General features: G+C 43.4%; 1 protein-coding gene across 1 annotated transcript; it reads left to right on the plus strand.

Moving 5' to 3' along the window:
• The first annotated feature begins 5,397 nt into the window (after window positions 1-5,397).
• Window positions 5,398-10,391, plus strand: CLEC3A (C-type lectin domain family 3 member A). The gene is made up of 3 exons (XM_036390478.1): window positions 5,398-5,512; window positions 7,157-7,237; window positions 9,965-10,391. The coding sequence occupies exons 1-3, from the start codon at window positions 5,398-5,400 to the stop codon at window positions 10,354-10,356; spliced, it is 588 nt and encodes a 195-aa protein (XP_036246371.1). The 3' UTR covers window positions 10,357-10,391.
• Window positions 10,392-19,198: the final 8,807 nt, after the last annotated feature.

Genomic DNA, 19,198 nt, shown 5'->3' on the forward strand with positions numbered 1-19,198 from the left:
CATTTCCAGGAAGGTAAAAAGGCAGCACACATTACAGGAGAAAAAATAGCACCACAGGTAATTTGTGTTTGCAAAAGAGAAAGAGATACATTCTCACACATATCCTGAGGGCTAAAAGAGCTGAGCTGCTGCCAGGAATTTCCAGCATGGAAACTTGGCCAAGTCCACAGGAGTGGCATTTTAAAAGACACCATTCAACTCTTCTATTTGCACCTGGACTGCAAAGAAACTGATTTAAATTTTCTCCTGGACTCCCTTATCTTTAGAGATGCCAGACCCAGCTGATCTGTAAAAGGTCCTTTTTTGGGAGGGATTGTGGTTTGCTCTCTGTGCACATTCCACATATCCAGCAAAACATTTATCTCTAAATAAGCACCTATTTCTTTGGGGTCCTTTGTGACTCAAAACCCAGGCAATGACAGGCAGAAAAACACTGAGCACCTTCTTATCTTTGCAGCTAAAGGCCTGAAGGAAAAACAATTTGTCAGCTCTGTCATTCCTTTGAGGTACCTGAACACCATGAGAAAGGACCTGTGCCAGTGCATTGGGCAGGAAACCAAAAGAAGAGCTCAGTGCCTTTTCCCTCCTTGCTTTGTGTACGTTTGGTGAATCTCTTCTGCATTCTGATCTCTCTGGCCTGGATCAGCTGTGTTTTCTCTGCTGTAAATCCATGTCCAGTGCCATTGCAAGGGAATGACAGGAATACAGGTGAGATGATTTGGTCACATAGACATGATGCTTTTTGTCTTATTTGTGTGGTAGATGTAAGACAAGCCTTTCTGCTGCATTTTGCAAACCACTTCCCCTTCTCTCTGCTTGCTGACACCAGCTGTGAGATGCTTTGTGACAAAGACCCCAAAATAAGAGATACAAAAAGCATTTATTCCAGAAGCTCAAAATATTGCCCTGATTCATCTTTTCACATACACTATTATGTCTCAATTTTTTTTCCAGCTTGTATTTACAGCATGGGAATTGAAAAGCACTGGATCTACAGGCAGTAACAGCTCAAATACCACATTGAGTAGCAGATTTATTGATCAGTCAGGAACAGTCCACAGTGCCAAGGTGAGGGATGTGACTGGGAGAGCAGAATCACATATCTAAAGAAGACATGACTGTCCTCATTTCAAAGCTCACTGACACTCAGTGCAGGTCACTGGTGGGCAGCCTGGTCCTGCAATAAACCTGGGACTACCTTTAATTCTGTTAGACAGAGCAAATCACTTTTACCCAGCAAATTTCCTTCCAAAACACCAAAGTAGCATGACAGAAAAAAACTCGAATCAATGGTAAAACCCCAAAATGTCTCTAATAAGTTTCAAAAAAACCTCACAAACCATAAGGCTCACCCTTCACTTCTCTAAACACAGTTTGTGTGTACAAATTTCCCCAAAATAACTTTGGTGTTGGGATGCCAGCCATGATCCTGCCTCATGCCTCTTAGGACTGAGATCAAATCCTTAAGAAAGGCTTTGCAAGACTTTTCAAGGCCAAAGAAACCAAGCATACAGTAATTTTCCAAGCACTACATAATCCTTGACTAGGAGAGTTTGCAAAATTTACTACCTTAAATTGAAACAAAGAAAAATCAAGCAGTGGGTCCCATTTACCCAAGACAGTCATAAAACCTGATGTATTGGTTTTATTGGTGATAAGCCTTTTAGTAACCTTTGTGTTAAACCTTTTACTAACCTTTCTGTTATCTACTTTTATTGACCATCCTGGCTCTTCAGATTGCCTCACTTGCAATTCCTCAGTCTGGCAACAGCTCTAATGCTTTCATTTTCTCTTTATACTCTCAGTAGAAGGGGTAAATAATTACTCACCTATTCACCAAATAAATGGTTTATTTTCCTAAAGCTGAGCTGAATTTTCTAGAACTGAAATGCTGCAAGAAGAACAGAGTTTGCTCTGATTCCAGGAGCAGATAGAGCCCATCCATTTCCCATTTGGTGAAACATCCCACTGCTCAGTTAGCTCTGGAGCACAAGGGGACTGTAGGTCTCAGTAAAACACAGACAATCTACTGGCAGTGTGCGAACAGTTCACTTCCCAACAGACTGCAGCACTAAATCTTTTTTAAAGCTATTTTTTACAAGTGCTCTTGTACATCTGCAGCCAGACCTATTTCAGGAGCTCAGCATCCAGTCCTCATCTCACACTGGCTTCTCATACTCTGTGCCCCATTGCATGTTCTTTCCATAAACCCAGGGGTGGTTGAGAATGGAGAGGAAAAAACAGCTCTATGAAGGCTTTTCCTGAGCCAGTTTAGAGGAGCATATAAAGGTAGAACTGTCTCTGAAGGAAATAGAGTTTTACCTTGAAGAGTCTCTGTGGAGAAACTAAAAAAAAAGCCTTTTACCAAAGGATGTTTATGCTCTGAATGGTTTGGTTGTCTGAAAGCAAATGGAATGAGGTGGTGAGATGGGAGCCAAAACCCCAGTGCCACTGCAGCACAGCAACTCTGGCTTTTGCAAGATGTATCTTATCAGACAGAGCACTTCAAGTGGGCCTCAATGTGAGCTAAGCTCTTCAAGAGAAACCACAATTCTGTCTGCATGCACAAGTTCTACTGGAGTGGTTTAAATAAAAAAAAACAACACAATTCCATCTTAGTCTGGATGCAGCTCTAAAGCAATAAGAATATTTATATTTATATAGTATATTCTGATAAGGAAAGTGGATTTATTTGTTTCAGGAAAAATTACTTCTATCAGTGTATAATTGTGTTCACTCCCTGGGCTATATTATATTACTGTAACAGTGCCAGTAAAAGAAGAATTCCATTTCTGGATGACATTATAATGCTGATTTCAAGCCCATACACAGCCCAGGTACTCCCTTCAGGGAGTGTGTCACTCTGTGTGCCTCCATTTCCTGCTTCCTCACAGCAGACCTGCAAGGTTACATCTTCTCAGCAGCATAATTTGACTGTTCTCTGGCTCTCCTGCTCACACACTATACCCAGGAAGTTAAACCTGCTTCCCCAGTTGCTACAGGTTAGTCATAAATGTGGAACCTCTTCTTGGGTACTCCAGAGGAATCCTAGCCCCTATATCCTTGTGGTCTATCCCAGCAGCTGCAAGGGCAGCTTTGTGATTCACTTTTTGGGAGTGAAGTCCAGCTGAACTAGTTGCAGACTGGAAAAATGCTCAGAGAAAATACTGAATGAGGGGGATTTAGCTTTCAAAACATATTTCAACTCTGTTCTTGCAAGGACATTACATGGTGTACTCCAAAAAGCAGTTTTTCACCCAGGCTCTTGGCCAAGAACTGTCAGAATACCAAATCCGTGTTTTCTTTATCCCTCTGTTTCTAGTGACTTGTGTGCTGCCCCAGCAGAGTACAAATCTTTCACTGTCAGCCCCGTTTCACGGGAAGAAAAGGAGCCTGTGTTAGCAAGCTCAGGTTCCTTGGGGCAGGAGCAAATCCATTCTGGTACTGAGCACACACCAAAGGGCCTGGTGACCCAGCTACTGCTCCAGCCCCTCCCAAAGCCTGGGGACACTTAAGCTCCACATGAAACAGCTCCAGGGGTTTGCAGCTCCCTTATCAGGCAACCTGAAATTAGCACAGTTTAATTTGTCAGGTTGAAAGCTGCAAAGGTTCAGGATCAGCTTCATGTGCACTTCCACAAGATCTGAGAAGGCACCAAGTGAAAAACTAACTGGAGGCAGTTATTGATTCAGCCATCTGCCCTTAATTAACTTATATTGATGCCCCAATACCTCTGGGATAATGTATGGATCAAGCCTGAACTTAGGGCTTGTTCTAAAGGACAGATTAAATCTGAACTAGACCCTTGCAAAGCTCCTGATTTTCCTCTCTGCCAGCTCACATTTCAGTGCTGGTGTGCTAGTTGGAATGCCAGCCCTTTCCACATTTACCATGGACTGAGATTTGCAGCTGTGTGAGATGTTTTGGGCAGTTCTGGGTGGGTGGGACCCACAACAGCCATCTCTGATGTGCTGTGCTCCAAAACATCTCAGAGGGGTGAGAAAAGTTTCCCTACACAATTTGTGTTAATACTTCAATATTTTGGAGCAGGACCACTGGAACTAAGTTTGATCATATCAGGATGCATTTATGGAAAGTTTCTTAGCTAATGGGTAAGAGATGTTTGCTAGCTGCAGACTATGAGAATACAGGGAGTTGTTTAAAGTTGTCCAGCACAGACAGGGCAGGTGTGGTTTGCATTGAAAGTACTGAAATGCCTTAGTGTGGGTTGGAAAACGCCAAAGAGTACTCATGCAGTACACCAGCATGTTCCTAAATCCCAGCTTTTTGAAAATAAAGTAGTAAATCCCTTGATCTTACTGTCCTGATTTAAAAAAAAAAGTCAGCAATGTGAGCAGAATGTAATGATAGCAGAGAGAGATGGCAAAGGGATGTCAGGAAGAACAGCTCTGAAGAACATGAACTGCCCTGGCCAGGACCCACCAATGGCTCTGGTGTCCACATTTTAATCAAACCCTCTTTTAATGGGGGAAAAAGAAAAGGAAAAAAGAAAAAGTGGGATGGATGGGAATATTTTTGTGACAATTTCATTTATTCACCAAAATCAGGGAGAGGTTCTACTACATATAGCAGTCCAATAAGGCAGCTCCACAAAAGTCCACAGAGCCCAAGGGCAAATGAAAGAGATTCAAACTCAGAGAGTTCTCCAGACTCCAGGGAGATACTGTGCTGCTTCAAGCACCTTGTGCTTTCCTCTGACTCTACAATCAGAACTTGGGAACCTTTGGGAGAGCACTGCTACCTTTTGTTCCCCTTACTAAACCCTGCTGATTGCTGTTCTCACCAGAAATGCAGTCATATCTATCAGGCATTTATTAACGCTTCATAAACCAACACATGCACTCCCCACATGATGTGATTTTAATGTTTTATCCTCTGTGTGGGTCTGTAGTTGCAGTGCTTGCATTTACTGAGGGAGCAGCATCCTGGCTGTGCTTCAGTGGAAGGTGGTGGCCATGTCCTGACTTAACCAGGCTGGGTAAGAGCCGTGCTGGGCCAGCCCCTGGCACTTGTGGAAATCCTCTGGCTGCCCCTCCTGGAGGCTGGCAGAGCACAGGCACCGTCTGCTCCTCCCCAGCTTCTGGCTCTGCTGTTAAGCTCACGGTGAGGCAATCAGGGCAGTGTTCAGGGCTGGGACAGCTGAGCTCAGAATGGAAACAGCACTTTCAGATGGGGTGGGAGAACAAGGGGGTGTCTTGTGCTACAGCCAGCTCAAGCATCAAACACATTTCAGAAGCGTGGAGTGCAGCCCAGGCTGCCAGCACACCTTATAAAGCTGAGCTCAGGCAGGCCCTGCTGAGATGGCTCTGGGTGGCCTCTCTCAGAGCTGCTAAAGGGAATCTCTTCAAGCTCCTTCCTAGGCTCTTTCAAAGAGACATGGCACAAACTGGACTTATGATTTTTCTACTCATAAGCTTACTACTGCTGGATCAGACCATCAGCCAGGCTTCCAAATTCAAAGCCAGGAAGCACAGCAAACGTAGAGTGAAAGGTACTGGGTCTGAACTGGGAGGAGGGATAGAACCTTATAGACTGTGCAAATTTACTGTGTACTTTAAACAGCACTGCATGAACCAGAAACTAACATTGCACAAATGTTTATTTATAAAGGACACTTGAGTCTATATCATATCTGTCTTTTAAATATTGTTTATGTGAGCTAGCAAAGCCACAAACGAGGTGCCAGAATGAATTATGAAAATAGAGCTGTATAACAGCTGCAAATATATTGCTCTGTTCTGGCTGTTCACCTCTGTCAACATTATTCAGAACTCACAGGTACAGCTGAGAGAGGACTCTGGCTGATCATTCTTGGTTATGCAGCTATATTGACTAAGATCAGAAAAATGGAAATTCAGGTATGTGGGGGAAACAAGCAGAAGTATTCAGGCTCCAAGGATATTGTTCAGATTTTTGCACCATTTCCTAATTTTAACAGAATGTCTGTCTACTCTTTGTGGAATATTACTCCACTTGTATGAAAAACACTGTGAAATGGCAAGTCAAACTAATTAGCAGGTCAACATCAATGAATTAGCAGAAGATAAAGCATCAGTTCCTACAGCAAAGCTTAAGAGTAAATAAAAACCCACAGAATGTTGTTTAGAAATGTCTGTGTATTTAATTTAAAGGTGTATTTCTAATAAAAGCAGATATGATGGAGGCTCACTGATGGCAAGTATTTGAACTCCTATTTAATTTTAAAAAAATGTGGCTTTGATAAAGCCATTGTACAAGAAGATTGAGCTGCTCTGGAGTCACACAGTTGTAGACACTTCCTTCTCCTTTGGGATCTCCAGGGTTTTAAGCTTAGGTGTCCTAAGGACAAGCTGCTTATACATTTTTTGTGCTAGCACAGGGTAGCACTGATTGGACAGCACAAAATTCTGCCTTGGGGAAGCAGGGAGCCCTGAAAGATATTATGATGATTAAAAGGAAAAAAAATGGAAAAGAGGACATGAAAATGGAGTTATGGGCAAATTAGCTCTTGCCATTTCTGTGCCAACATATTCTTGGTGCTTTTTTAAGTTCTACAAAATGCTGATTCAGAGTGATTTTGTGTGACCCAAGTCCCCAGGCCCCTCTGTACTGAGGGACAGAGGAAGGCTAACCCTGGGAAGTAGAGATTGCAGCTCAGCAAGCACATCTGCAACATTCAGACTGTCAGGTTGGGCTCTATTTGTCATTCCTCCCTGTGCTAAAACAAGAGTTGTGTGAAAGTTTCATGCTCACAGAAATAACATTGCTTTGAAGAAACACAACTTGTGTCCTGCTATTTTTGGTATGCCATGTCCATACATCAGAGTGTACAGTTTCAAAAGAAAAAGGGACATTTTCTGTAAATTAGATACCAGCTCACTAAATAATGATTAGCTGCAACAATGATTTTCAAACAGTTTTTAGGGCAACATCCATTATAAAATATGAGAAGGAAAGGTAAAGGTGAGTTCCTCATGTTTTTTATAGAAATCCTAGAGGAATGTTTTCATTAAGCACAAATCTTTTAAAAGAAACAAAAAGCATTCAGCAATGCAGCAATATCAGCATGATCTTTTGAAACAGCTTTTAACATGTAATTTTATTTTTTTTTAATGTGTGCATATTTGTTAATTTCTATATATTCTTTTTGTGTAAGAAAAAGATGACCTGAAGACCCAGATTGACAAATTGTGGCGAGAAGTAAATGCTCTGAAGGAAATACAAGCACTCCAGTCAGGTAAAGCAGCTCATGCTGGTCAGTGGCTTCCAAAAGTTCTCACTGCCTTTCTTCTTCACTCCCACCTCTCTCTTTAAGGGGATTTTATGACTGAGGAGTGCAGCTCCATAAAACCATGGTGTGCCATAGCTTTACCAGACAAGTGTTGAAGGAAGCATTCAAGTAAAATCAGGTCTCAGCTACTGGGGAATGAGTGGTGATTCTTCACTGAGGGCAAGAACTACTTCTGTCTTTGCTATGCACAACTTCAAGCTCTGAGTTTTGTGTCATCAAAGGCAGCACAGTGAGGGTTCCTGGGTCTGAGAGTTCAGGTGGTTGGTGAGTTAAGAGCCCAGCTTTGATATGAACATATATTCAAATGTGAATGTTGCCATAAAACTTCAAAGTTATATCCACTGTGAGTTCAGAAATATTCAGGACCAACGGGCAGAGTCCTTTAAGTATTTAAATAACCAGATGGAAATTTCCAAACAAAATAAGAAGGGTAAATACACATGTACCTACTAGACAGTTGTGCTTTTTCACAGCTGTTGACATAAAACCTGGCATTTAAACATGTACAAGAGGACATTACAGAGGAAATTACATCATTCTCATGAAACAGAATGTATTTTCCTTAGGGATGGTAATATCTGGGTTGTTCAGTTTTATGTCTTGGGTTACATAGGGTTTTTGGGGCTTTACAAAATATTTTTATTTCAAATGTCTTATAAGAAGGCTTTAGAAGTTTCTTAAAAGAGGGAGCCTGTTCTAGACAAGTAACTCTTGTTTAAAAGTAATTCTTGTGTTGCTTCCAGAAGGAGCTTGAGAGGAAGCATGCAGTGGCTTAGAAATGAAACCAGAACTGGGAGACTTTCTCTCCTCAAAACTTATTTTGAGCTTTATTCTAAATTTATAACCCACACCGTGCAACTGGAATCCAAATCTGGCAAAAAGACACCTCTCACCCCCCTAGATCTGACTGTCTTTGTTAATGTCCTTGTAACAACTTTAAAAAGGAGCTCCATTTTTAGCTTATGAACATTTCCAAGACACAATATAAAAATCTGATTTCTTCTTTTGCTTGAACTTCCTGGGCCTCCTTTCTACACAGAGTGAAATGTGAAATGCTGCCACACAATATTTTGCAGCACATACTCCCTCCCTAAAGATATCCAGTCCTTATCATTGCTGCAGCATTGCTGAAGTCTCTCTGATCTTTCCTTTCTGATCTTTCTCTCTTATATCTTAAATATAAATTTGTTAAAGAGTTCCACATTAAATAAATAGGTTCATTATTTAGGCCATTAGAAGGGTTAAAATTTGAAGGTTAAACCCTAATAGAAAATATGACTCTGAAAATGCAGCTAAGGAATGCAGTGAATACTACAACTGGAAATACTAAAAACTTGAGACATAGGATGTAGTCCAAAGTAACTTCCATATCCTGTTGATCAGAGACATAATTATTTTTTTACAAGACCAGATGACAGGAATTAAAAACAGATTCTAGAAAACATCAGGACAGAAGATGTACATAAGTACAAGATGATCTTAAACAATAAATTAAATAATACACAAGTAAAAACATTCAGGATTCTAAAACTAATTGTTACAGGAGTCTATTCCAGGCCTTTGGTACCTTCCTCAGCTCAGAAGAAACACTCCACCAAAGAGGGTTCACTTTGCCATCATTATTTTTCTTGGGAGAATCAGTTTTTCACAAATCTGCATTAGGAGAGCAGGAAGGCAAAGTTTAAGGATTCCCTCCTGTGTTCCTGCCCCCACAGACCTCGGGCTGGAACAACCCCAGCAGCAGCTCTGCAAGGCAACTCCAGTGACAGAGCAGCTGCCAGATTAACCCTCTGGGCCATTCAGATTTTACATCAAGACTTCCCCAGCAGAAGTAAAAGCGAACAGATTTATAAATTCAAATCTTCAGAAGATTGGGTCCAGATTGTTCTGTAAGCTCAGTAATAAGACTGCACTTTTTTAATGCATTTATAGATTTAAGTCACTTTACTGCATTTGGATTTAGAATTTGAAGGGGGAGACTTTGCTGGAAAGAAAATAAATAAATTTCCAAGGGAAAATAAATAAATTCCAAGATTCCAAATATGCAATCTTCTACAGGTAGAATTACACTTTTAGTAATCACTCAAAGATTTGTATTACGAATTTCAAATCAGTATTTTCCTGGAGAGCAGGAAAAATTTAATACAGCACATTTCTGTCCTGCCTTTGCTTGCTGGAAATTGAGCTTAGATAAGATGTAAAAATTTACTTTACTTAAATATCACCAATATTAAAAGACATTTAGATTGGTCTCCGCTATAAAGCCAAATACAGATTTCCTGACAACCAAATGACATCTGGCAAAAAAACAAGCCTCATCCATTCCATCAGTTTCAGGACTGCTGAAATAAGGTAGAAAATATGTGAAAGCAGCACTCTTTGGTAAAAGGGGCACTGAGAACAGGCCTGGGTTATATTTCAGCGGTCTGTTTCCAAAGGCACGCTGATGTGCTGGCTGCACAGAGGGTCCTACATGAACTGGAGCACCAGCAGGTAAGCCTGACCTTACTCCAAATTTAGGGCCAAGTCTGTGGAATCAACAGCCTTTCACTTGCTGAAGGATTTGTCTGCTCAAGTTCCAAGGTGCTTTTGGAAAATTATCGTTTGGAGAACCATCACTGAAAGCTGAGGCGCAGACTGGTACTGACTGTGCAAACTCCTGTCTGTTCACAGTGTGCCTTCGTGGGACCAAAGCCCACAAGAAGTGCTACCTCATGCCAGAAGGAACCAAGCACTTCCACGAGGCCAATGAGGACTGCATAGCCAAGGGGGGGACGTTGGCTATCCCCAGGAATAATGAGGAAACCAACATCCTTCGCGATTACGGCAGGAAAAGCGCGCCCGGCGCGGCCGAGTTCTGGCTGGGTGTCACCGACATGGCCCACGAGGGGAGGTTTGTGGATGTCAATGGAATGGCTCTGCTCTACTCCAACTGGGACCGTGCCCAGCCCAACGGGGGCAAGAGGGAAAACTGTGTCTTCCTGTCTCAGGCAGCCCAGGGCAAGTGGGTGGATGAGGTGTGCCGCACTGCCAAGAGATACGTTTGTGAATTCCTGATCCCATAATCACAAACCAGGCCATGTTTTGGGTTATCAACACACACTTTTGCTTAGTAACCCCTCCCACTTCGAGAGTGGCGAGTTAAAACTATCTCTCTCCTGCCTTGAACTCACTCTTTCCTGAAACATAAGTTTTCTCTGTTAATTTATTTTCTATTCATATGCTAAAAACGTTTAGTGAATACTCTCATTATGTACAGGGATATATATTATGTTTTAGCCTACATTGTATCATATTTTGTCATATTCCTTCAGCCTGATGTCTGGGCTCCTTCACCTCCTATTTCTGTACTTTAACTAGAAAATACTGCTGCATGGTAACCCTTTCCAGTATGAGCAGAAGGGATCCTCTCTGTTCTAAAGTTTAAGAGGGACTTTGGGATTATGTGAGCTCCTGTGAAAAACAAAGATCATCCTTTACAAAGTATAATTGGAATAATCTGTGGCCAAGAGTTTTACCTATGGGTTAAGAATGCTGAATGAAACAGAAAAATCTGGTGTTAATTGTTTCAGTACATGCAGTTCACAGTGATACACTGCTGGAAAAGGGGAGTAGCTGTTTTAAAACATCAGTTAGTCCAGACATGTTTGCCCCTAAATGTCTCAATTATGGTTAAATATTAGATGTCATTTGGAACATTCCCATAGAGGAAACCAGCCTGGGACTAGGTCATGCTCTGCTGTGTGAAGCCTTGCTAAGCCTTGTCTCCTGCAGGCTCAGACAGGCTCTGCCATTCACAGGGAGCTCCAGAAAGCTCCAGGAGGGAGACAGGAGCTCCTTTCTGGCACAGCATTCCCTCCTCTCCCATTGGAAGGGCAGCACATCCCAGGGGAACAGCAGAGTGTGGCCAGACCACATGCAAAGGTTCCAATTTAACACCTGCCATTTGAAAATGAAGGAAAAGGTGCTGGCTGCTTTTGGCTGTTCAGAACTTCACAACAGAGATTTGCCTTCATGTCATAAATAGCAGTTTCTCTCATTTTGTTTAAATATTTAAATATATTGCTGCTTGGAGGATAATTCCTATTTCTTACCTATTAAACCTGCAAGATTTTCTTAAACTATGCAATAAATCTGCAATTACCATTATTTAATTGTTGTAGTATTTTTGACAGCTTATGCACCCATGTGAAGGCCATTCTTTCCTAGGACTTTTCTTGAGGGTTCAAAAAGAGTACTTTTTTCTACTACTGTACTCACAGGCCACAGGATAAAATTTGGATCTCTGCTGTATAATACAGCCCAAAAGCTCTAGAAGATCTTGTCACAAACATCTTTTTATGAAAATCATTTCCTTAAGATTTTTTCCTCCTGAGAAGATGAGAGGCTTCAGGAACAAAATGTAACCAATGGTTATCTGCTGCTGTGGAATGCAACAGGTGCATCTGGGATTGGTCTCATGTGGTTGTTTGTAATTAATGGCCAATCACAGTCAGCTGGCTCGGACAGAGAGTCTGAGGCAGCTGCCTTTGTTATCATTCTTTGCTTTTCTATTTTTAGCTTAGCTAGCCTTCTGAGATGAAACCATTCTTTCTATTCTTTAGTGTAGTTTTAATGTAATATATATCATAAAATAATAAATCAAGCCCTCTGTAACATGGAGTCAGATCTACGTCTCTTCCCTCATCCTAAGACCTCTGTGACCGCTGTCACAAGATCTAACTACTCAAGGCCTCTGCAATGTGTTGTGTTTAAATTCATTTTCCATCACTTAATGTATTTGTAAAATAATCTGATGCTAAATTCTCTCATTTACTCCTGAATTGCAATAGAGCAGCAAAAAGGGCCCAAATATATGCAATTTTCTTTTAAAATCTACCAGCATTTGCTATGGTTGGGGTAAAAATTTTTGTACGCTATTAAAGGTCCGTATGGCTTCTTAACCTCTGATTTATCTGAAGTAAGTCAGTATCTCAGCATATCCCTACAGCTATACAGTCAAAGTGAAAATTTACCACAAATTCTACACCTTGTGCAACTGGCACAGGACTACATGGGCTGTTTTGCTGGTGTACCCATTCTAAAGAACATGAGCCACTACATGGAGTTTCTCTACAATGTATAAAATTATCACATCAAAATCTCATTTTTAAAAAATACTTTCTGGTTGATTCTGTAAGAAAACATTTCTCGTGTTGAGATTGGCAATAAAAGCAACCCTGTGACAGTGGATGGTGCTTGTGGAGAATCCACTGAGTTCCTGGGATCAGCCCTGATTACATTGCAGAATCCTGGAATGCACATGGAGCTCTTGAGATCAGAGACAGATAATGAAGAAAACATCTTCAGCTTCCCTTTCTATCCTCTGCTGTAGAAACAATGTGATAAACAGAAGACAATGGGCTCATAGAAAATTTATAAGCATATAAACCTTCTCAGAATTTTACCTGCACAGCATTATATTTTTAGATATAAAAAAGTATTACATATATTTGACAATATATGGTAATTAAGTAGCACCCACTGGATTTTGCTAACATACCAGGGGTGTTGGGAGACTTGATGTAGTCCTTGCCCACCAGAGATAAGCTTTGCTGTCTTTTTTCAAAATTTTAACCCAGATTTTTCAGTCTTCATTAAATGCCCTATGAAACTTGAAATTCTGCTAATGTTAAAATAAAATCAGACGGTTTCAGAATGTCAGGACTGTACCTGCTCCCATGGGTGTATGTTCAGTAATGTTAATTACTACAGCCTCGTACTAGCCTACTTCTAGGAAGAGTTAATGAAGAAGTTGCTAATAGCACCCTACCTGAGCAGTGCATACCATAAATCACTACACCTCAGCCTGAACTCTGATGGTTTGCCAGACACCACCAAGCAGGCTGCAAAATGGTCTCTCCCCTTTCAAAAAATCAATCCTATGCACACTACCAAACAGTCAAGGCAAAATAAAGAGATCTGTTATTATGAATAATAAAAATATAATAAACTCATATGAAACACATTATGGCAATGAGGTACAAAATACTCCATTTCCACAAGACTAGGCAATCAGCATTTTGCTCAGGATTGTAGGTGGCCCTTGGTTTTCAGAAAGGTTGAGAAGTACTCTAGCCCAACAGAAAAGCTTTTTCTAGCTATAAGCAATTTATTGGTTGGCTGGTCCATGTAATAACTGTTTACTAAGGAATACATTAAGCACTCTGTAACCTTTAACAAATTATTTATAAGTGCTAATTAATGAAAACCATCCTTTTGTTAGCATGCTGTCAGCATGATTAATCTGTTCTTAGTGTCATGAAAGACAGATGCCCCCAATAGTCTCATTTGGCTTTCTTGGCAAGTGGGAATAAGTAGGAGTGAATAAACAAGGTTACATAGGAAACACTGATTAGAAGGAAATGATTACCATATGAATTGGGTAATTCTGCTGAAATATTGAGGGAAGGTGATCAGAACAGAATGTTCTGGAGACTCCGCCAGGTTTCTTTCCCAGGCACTGAGTTTGTAATGCTGCATTGAAAGAAGAGAAAAAGGCCTTTGGTGAATGGGCAGGGAAATGTCAAGCTTTACTCAAGGTACAGATGTTCTTCATTATGCAGGGTACAAAACCTTGGAGAAAGAAGCTCATTAGCAGAGCTGGGTGAAGAATGGGTTGTCTGGTTTTGTGTTCAAACCAAAAAAAAAAGGAAAGAAAATTGACCACAAGTCTTCCTTATCTGCCATGTCAACTGGATAGTATTAAAAGGTGATTTTAATACTTTTTTTTTGTCATGATATAACAAACTTTGCTTCAGTGAAGAACCCCTGCTTCTCTTACCTGTGTTTCTTGCCTACCCCCTGCTTGGCAGAGTATTTACAGTCACAGGCACCTCTGCTTCCCTCTTGTGTCAGGAAACAGGGCAGGGTCCTCATTCTTCTGTCAGATCAACACACAGCTGACTTTTATTGAGGAAAAATTAAATAGTGCCTTACCAAGCTCCTCTCCCAAAGGGATGACACTTGACGTTGGGAGCTAATGAATCATGTGAGAAACATTCAGGAATATGATCTTTAGCTGAGAGGGCTGAGTTCTGCTTTTTAACACTCTTACATGCTACATTTGAGTATTCCAACTAGTCCCTGAATATTGTATCAGAGGATCCCATTAGATGATTGTGTGTAGCTTAGGGCTACAAAAGTGTGTGCTTGGAGATATTTATTAACATACTTTGGGAGTTTCTTGTTACCATCAAAAACAGAATAATTGTCAAGAGTTTTATGAGTTTGATCAAAGAGTTAAAAGGCTGGATTCTCTCCAACTATGGAATAGGGGTCCACATAGAAATGCTTGTGCCAAGAAAAGCAATTTAGAAGTGAGTAATGAGAGCACATTGTTAACCATTACTCTTAAAAGATATATTTTTCATTTTTAAAGGCTGCACAAGCACAGATTATTTTTGGAAGTAACTCCCTTCGGTCCCTCTTCAAACCCAGAGAAAATATATATATTCTCATTCAGTAAGAAAAGGTCAACACCTTAAATCAAACATCATGTGAAGTCAAGCAAGATTTTCAAGGGAAACTCATGAGCAGGTTTTAAGGAGTATATTCTGACCCAAGACCTAAGGTCCAACAGTGTTCAACACTCAATAACTGAGCTTTTTGAAAGCCCAGCTACTTGGTGCCAACATGATATTCTAGGCTTGGAAATTTTTTTCTCTGATAGAGGCATACCAATGCACTGTGTTTTCCAGGTCATTATGTACCACCTGAAATGAAATCCAATGCAGCCATTAATTTGCACTTCCACAAATGCTTTTTTCTTCTTTTTAGATCATCTTTAGATGAAGTTAGTGGATTAGGCAACTGTGACTGTTTTTTTTGTTACTGAATTACAGGATCAGTAGATATCAGGAATGCAAGTGACTGTAATGGTAGCCTCTTACTGAATTCAAACTGATTTTCAGGCAGAAGAAGAATTAGCTGGAGGTCCATGAAATAGTCCACTGAATTTTAAGTAACATGCATAGGGGAAGAATTCCCACAGTCTTACCAAGAAAACAAAGTTATGACTGCAAAGCAGATGTGATGATGTGCTTTACTGGCATCACAGAGACTCAGAGAAAGATGGAAAGAAAAGCAGATCAACAGATAAACACTGCACAGGCTACACTGCACAGTGTGACCATCTTCTAAATGGTTACATGAAAACTTGTAGTGGTCTTAAGTCTGGTTGTGTTAATTGGTAACCCTAAGTGCATTAAGGTCTTTGAGAGGAGGGGAGAAATTCTGATAATATACAACAAATATTATGACATTTCTCTATTGTGATTTCTTTCTAATTGGTGGGTTTGTAAATGAAGTTGTATGGGTTTTTTCCCAGAATATTTTCATATGTACAGTAAACTACCATCTTCAAAGAGAAATGTGTCATAAGGGAAAGCATTCTGCACTGTAGGCTGGGCACCTGGTGGAGGGATTTTGAAAATCAAAATGGATAAAAGTGGTTTGTTAAAGAATTGAAATACAAAGGGCAGAAACAGGGGGCTGTCAGACTGCTTCTAGTCCTCAGGATCCACATTCTCAAAACAATTTTGCCATGTATGAGGTAACTCCTGCAGGAGAGTTTCCAAAGTGTCTAAAGTGTTAAAAAAATAAAATAATTACAAACAAGCCACAAGAGCATCCAAGAGCCCAGGCTGAGGCAAGTCAGTGCTTGCTGACAGTGAAAGGTGAACTGAGGTGAACCCAGGAAATGTCTGAGACCCTGCCTGGTGCTGCAGGAACTCCACTGCAGAAAATTTCCTGAGATTCAGCTGCGCTTGGAGAAGCAAAGCAGCAGCAGGATAGAAAGTCAGGGCAGTGGCTCTGAGAGATGCACAGAGATTCCAAAGGGTCTAAGGGCATTGAACTCTGGTCAGAAGTGCCCCATGATCTGCCGAGGCAGAGCAGACAGTGAGGTGGGCACTAGCCCAGGGTACTCCAGGAGTGAAAGACACCATTTCACCTCAGAGCAGGTGAGTTCAGAGCCCCCAGGGGCAGCAGCCCAGCTGTCCTCAGGGATGGCTGGGGAGCTGAGCTGCTGGAACACTATCCAGGGAGCACAGCAGGCCCAGCACCTTACGGGATGCACTGGCTGCTGCTCCTGCAGGGACACGCTTTGCTTCTCCTGGGGCACAGCCTGCTTTTAACAGCTTCCAACCCAGCAGCACCCCAAACCAGAAATAACTCTTAGACCTTGGCTGAATCACCCAAATCTGGAAACAAACCCCAAAACCAGATGCACCCCACACACGGCAGCACTCCCCAAACCCAGCAGCACGCATCTGACACACACAGAAACACCCCCACACGCTGAGGTTTCCCCCTAGTTGGCAGCACCCACCACATCCCCAAAACATGTTGGCAATCTCCAAACCCATAAACACCCCCAAGCCCAGGGACACATCTTAGACCCACCAACAGTCCTGCATGTCCAGGAAGAACCACTGGACATCACTGAACCAGGCATTTTCCCCCAGGGCAGGAAGCACCCAAAGCTGGCAGCACTGCCCAGCAGGCTGAGGCTGTGCCATGCCTCGAAACTGCTCCAGCCTCAGAGTTGACAGGGTTTTGTGTTGTCAGTGGGTAGTGAAGCCAAACTGAACCCACAGCTGAGGCTGTGCCATGTCCCCCAGCCAGGCTCCCAGTCCAGCCAGGACAGGGAAGGCACTGTCAGTCCCAGGGAAGGAGAGAATCCACTGGTGCCATGCCCTAATATTGACCTTGAGAAAGGCAGGGGAGGATGGCTGACAAATGAGAGTGGGGTCACCCAGTGCAGATGAGAAGACTTTACTGGGCTGGGTGAGAGGGGCCCAGCCCCAGGGCCTGCACACGGCTGCTCCTGGGGTGGATTTCGGGGTGGCTGTAGGGCTTCCTGGCCCGCCGCGCCTGCCGCAGGACGTGCCGGGCCCGTATGGGCCCAAAGTGGGAGCAGCTGTCCCTGCTCACGGCCCTGGTGCAAGGGGAGCGGCCCCAGGCAGGGTCCTGCCGCACCATTGCCAATGGCCAGGGCGGTGGTGAGAGCCTGGAGAGCCTCTGCCCCGCCAGAGGGAGCAGCAGGACACAGGCGAGGCCTCAGAGCCCTGCAATGCCCTCCTCCCTCAGCAGCCCCGGGCAAGCGCCTTCCTCAGCAGCCCCCCTGTCACCTGTGCAGGTCACAATGACACCCAGCATCCTTCTAACACTGCCTTGGGTAATGATGTCACAGTGTCTGCTGTGACATCACCACTGCTCATATGTGTGCACACAGTGCCCCCAGTTTGGGACAGCTCCAATTTGAATTTATTTTATTGATTCCTTGGTAAGTGGTTTGTTCTGATGTAGCCCCATGTTCTCCCTGAGCTGGCTCACCCCTGTGTTTTACCCTCCCTCAATGCTGTCCCTCATGCCATTCCCTGCCCCTTGTTCCAGCTCTTTTCCCTGCCTGTCAAGGCAACCCAGCCCCTTTTGTTCCCAAACCTTCTTTGCCACTTTAACCTCGGGCCAATCCCTGATTGCAATACCCCTTTGGAATTCCCCTATTCTTGGAGACCCCATTGGCCATGTGACCCATCCTCTTTACCCTCCTACCCCCAGTGGTCCCAGACACTTGATGTAATCCCCTCACTCCTCCCCTGAGGATTCCCTATTGGTTTGCTGTTTGTATCCACCCCTTTATAAAACTGTACCTGTACAAAAGCCCTTGCACAATAGTGCTCAGTGCTTTTTTATTCTGCTCTCTACACCTGGAGTAAATCCTGCCTTGTGGAATTTCAAGACAGAGAGCCTCCTCCTTTCTCCTCTGCCTGGTCCCTGTGGTGGCTTGTCTCTTGCGCTGTACAGCAAGTGGCTCTGAGGGTTCTGCCTCTGGTAAATGCCTACCCCGAGGCAGTTCCCCACTCCTGGCATAGTGCTGGTGTTTCAAGGGCCAGCCTGGCTCCAACGGGCTGTCTCAGGACAGGAGGCCTTCCATTTGCTGGCAGGGGCTGTGGAGATGTCAGGCACAGCTTAGTGGGAGCACAGGGACAGCTGTGGGGGATGAGAGAGCTCTTAGAGGGGGGACCAGGATATACCAAGCAGGGAACTGGGAACCTTGAAAAGGCTGGGGATTGGTGATGTCAGGAAAATCCACTAACGCCAAAAGTTTACATCCAAAAAGGAAACTGACCTTTTTCGTCAACTTTTTTCAAACAAAGGAAGACGTTTCCTCTGACTGGGTTTCGGAGGACAGTGCCTTCCTTTATCCCAAACTCCCGGCCGCATGCTGCTCTGCTGCTCTCTTCCTTTCCCCATTGGCTGAGGTACTAGGAAGGTACAGCTTTCCTGAACTGACTACCCCATATCCCCCCTCGAACCTACTGTTCTGCCCCAAAGTTCATAAGTTCAGGCTTGTACAGACCCCCTTATCTACTTCAGGAGCCAAACTGCCTGGGCCCGATAACAAACCTGCTGCCCAAAGTCAGTGGAGACATTACGACCCATTTCAAAGAAATTAACACTCATAATACCCATCCAATTATTTGGAGACACTAGGAAAGGTGTGTGCTATCGATGACATGAAAGTGTGCGATGGGACCATGCAGGCAAATAAATTCCCCGTGCTTGGTAAGCTTGGGGGTCAGCAGCTCTGTGCGAGTGGCGACACGCCGCTGTCGCGACAAGGCTGGGGCGCCTCAGGACACGGGGCTGGAACAGGGGAGGCTCAGGGGGCGCCGGCGACACGTGGACGCGGTCAGCGCCAGCCCCGGCGGTGACTGAGGTCCCCGCACGAGGACTGCGTGGCGCCCGGAGCCGCGAAGGCCGTGCCGAGCTCCGCCCTAGGCCCAGCACCCCCGAACCAGGCCGTGCCCCAAGGCCGGCACCCCCGAACCGGGCCGTGCCGAGCTCCGCCCCAGGACCGGC

The sequence above is a fragment of the Molothrus ater genome, chromosome 12 (assembly GCF_012460135.2).
Source record: "Molothrus ater isolate BHLD 08-10-18 breed brown headed cowbird chromosome 12, BPBGC_Mater_1.1, whole genome shotgun sequence".
NCBI classification, from domain to species: Eukaryota; Metazoa; Chordata; class Aves; order Passeriformes; family Icteridae; genus Molothrus; species Molothrus ater.